The sequence below is a fragment of the Triticum dicoccoides genome, chromosome 5B (assembly GCF_002162155.2).
Source record: "Triticum dicoccoides isolate Atlit2015 ecotype Zavitan chromosome 5B, WEW_v2.0, whole genome shotgun sequence".
NCBI lineage: Eukaryota > Viridiplantae > Streptophyta > Magnoliopsida > Poales > Poaceae > Triticum > Triticum dicoccoides.
This window is the reverse complement of record NC_041389.1, coordinates 632,328,210-632,330,083: the sequence shown is the minus strand read 5'-3', so window position 1 is coordinate 632,330,083 and position 1,874 is coordinate 632,328,210. Positions and strand designations below refer to the sequence as shown.

The 1,874-nt window shown below is 51.3% G+C and overlaps 1 protein-coding gene across 1 annotated transcript; it reads right to left on the bottom strand.

Annotated features, from left to right (window-relative positions):
- Positions 1-435: 435 nt before the first annotated feature.
- On the bottom strand, positions 436-1,410 carry LOC119312189 (CASP-like protein 1U3). Its single transcript, XM_037587923.1, has 2 exons — positions 1,127-1,410; positions 436-1,015 (listed from the first exon to the last, which is right to left on the bottom strand). Exons 1-2 carry the CDS (start codon positions 1,315-1,317, stop codon positions 601-603), a joined length of 606 nt encoding a protein of 201 aa, XP_037443820.1. The 5' UTR covers positions 1,318-1,410; the 3' UTR covers positions 436-600.
- Between the last annotated feature and the right edge of the window lie 464 nt (positions 1,411-1,874).

Sequence of the window (1,874 nt, the reverse complement as noted above, 5' to 3'; positions counted from 1 at the left end):
AGGTACGACAATTTCAGGTAATGTCACCCTGTTCTTTGAAATGAATTATCTGATTGTGATGCTGCTAATCTTTTGCATATGCGTCTTGAGCATATTGAATGAACTTTGGTTTGTTGCGTGGCAATAGAAGCCTGCTCATGCTACTTCGGCGGCACTTTTTTGCCTTCTCTTCGCTGGGCAGGAGAGCTAATGAACACCGGAGGGAACAAGTGAAGCCGTGTCGTTCGTACCGGAAAGAAAAGACACCACAAATTCGGCTCCTTGTTGGACCGTGGACGTGAACACAGTGGTCTATAACCAGGACAGAAACCATTTCGAATTTAGATCTTGACATGTTGGTTGTTTTTAAGCGTAGGCTGGAGTCAACGAGCCTCCTCGTCGATTTTCATCGGAGAAACATATGCGACAGTTAATATGGAACGGAGAGAGCGGTAGTCAATCAAATAGAACGGCGGAAATTAATGCAGACAACATCAGCACAACGAACAGGTTGCCCCCTTGATAACGTAGATACAAAGTACTGACCAGCTAACAGCTGCACAACTGGAATGTGGTAAAAAATCGAAGCAGTCAATTAGCATTATTGTACGTAACTAAAAGCTAATGCTTGTGGTGGCACCCATGCTCGCAGCCGGCGTCCGAGCTGGAGTCCGACCCGGAGCTGCCGAAGGACAGCGACGATAGAGTCAGGTTCTTCACCAGCTCGGCGGCCGACACGGCGCCGGCTGCGGCCAGCGAGATGTACATGGCCATATGCACCTGGCTGCAGAAGTTATTTGTGCCCCGGACGGTGCCATCGCAGACGCTGATGCGCCCGCGGCCGGGTGAGCAGTAGGACATGTACTCGCTGGTGGCGAAGGCGGCGCCGGTCGCCGAGTAGAGCAGCGCCGGCGCGGCGACGTCGAGGAGCGGCACGAGCACCCTGGAGCACTTGCCGCTGCCCTTCTTCCACACGCTCAGGAAGATGGCCACCCCCACCATGACCGCCGCAATGGCGTTCGCCACCACCAGGTACCTGCATGCACAAACCCGCCTTGTCAGAACGGACACACAAACCAGGCTCGTAAACGGGTACAAATGCATGCAAGAATTCCGTTTCTAAGGGAGAAAAGCGTATTGGGCGTACACAAACGGGCCGAAGTCGCTGTAAGTGACGGTGTGTGCCTCGGCGCCGTTCGGGAGGACGACGGTGCACTGGCTGGCCGTGACCATGAGAGCCGCCGACGCCACGGCGAGCCCCATGGCGGCGACGCGGGCGGCGATGTTGACCGCGTTCAGGCCGCCTTTCGACTCCTTGTCATCGCCGTCGCAAGGCATGATTGACCGGGAAGGGGAGGGGAAGAACTGATTGAAGTCAAGATGGTAAGCTAACTTTTGTTTCTCTTGCTAGTAGCTCACAATTAGTCCACTACTCGAGAGTCGAGATTAGTGTGTATATATAAGGTTTGTGACAAGGGGATGTTCATCGTGGATGTAGTCAAACGAGCCTGTGATTGGAGGGAGCATCAACCAACGTTAGGTCGTTAAGACAACTACGCTTACGTACCTAGCGTTAGTTGCTTGCTCGCTCACTTCACCTCTCATTGATTTATTTTGTTAATTCTCACTCAATTTGTCCTCTGATTAGCAGTTACGAGCAAAATAAAATTCTAGCAAGTCCATTTTTCTTGTTTCAAACGAGCGGTTGATCAATGATTGAACGCTGGAATGAACAAATTAGGTCTGGGAAACACTATTTTTGAGGTAATAGCACCCCAGGTACCCTAACTTACACAGAATGTGACGATTTAGTCCCAAACTTGCAAAACTTGACTCCATCATACCCCAACTTGCACCTCATACGATGATTTAGTCCCAGGCCAATCACAGCTCGA

What these genes read in the sequence shown, in the direction of transcription:
- LOC119312189 (XM_037587923.1), bottom strand. Translation starts at nt 1,317, where the DNA reads ATGCCTTGCGACGGCGATGACAAGGAGTCGAAAGGCGGCCTGAACGCG. An exon ending in AGCGACTTCGGCCCGTTTGT is followed by an intron (nt 1,016 to 1,126) that starts GTACGCCCAATA and finishes TTGTGCATGCAG; the next exon opens with GTACCTGGTGGTGGCGAACG.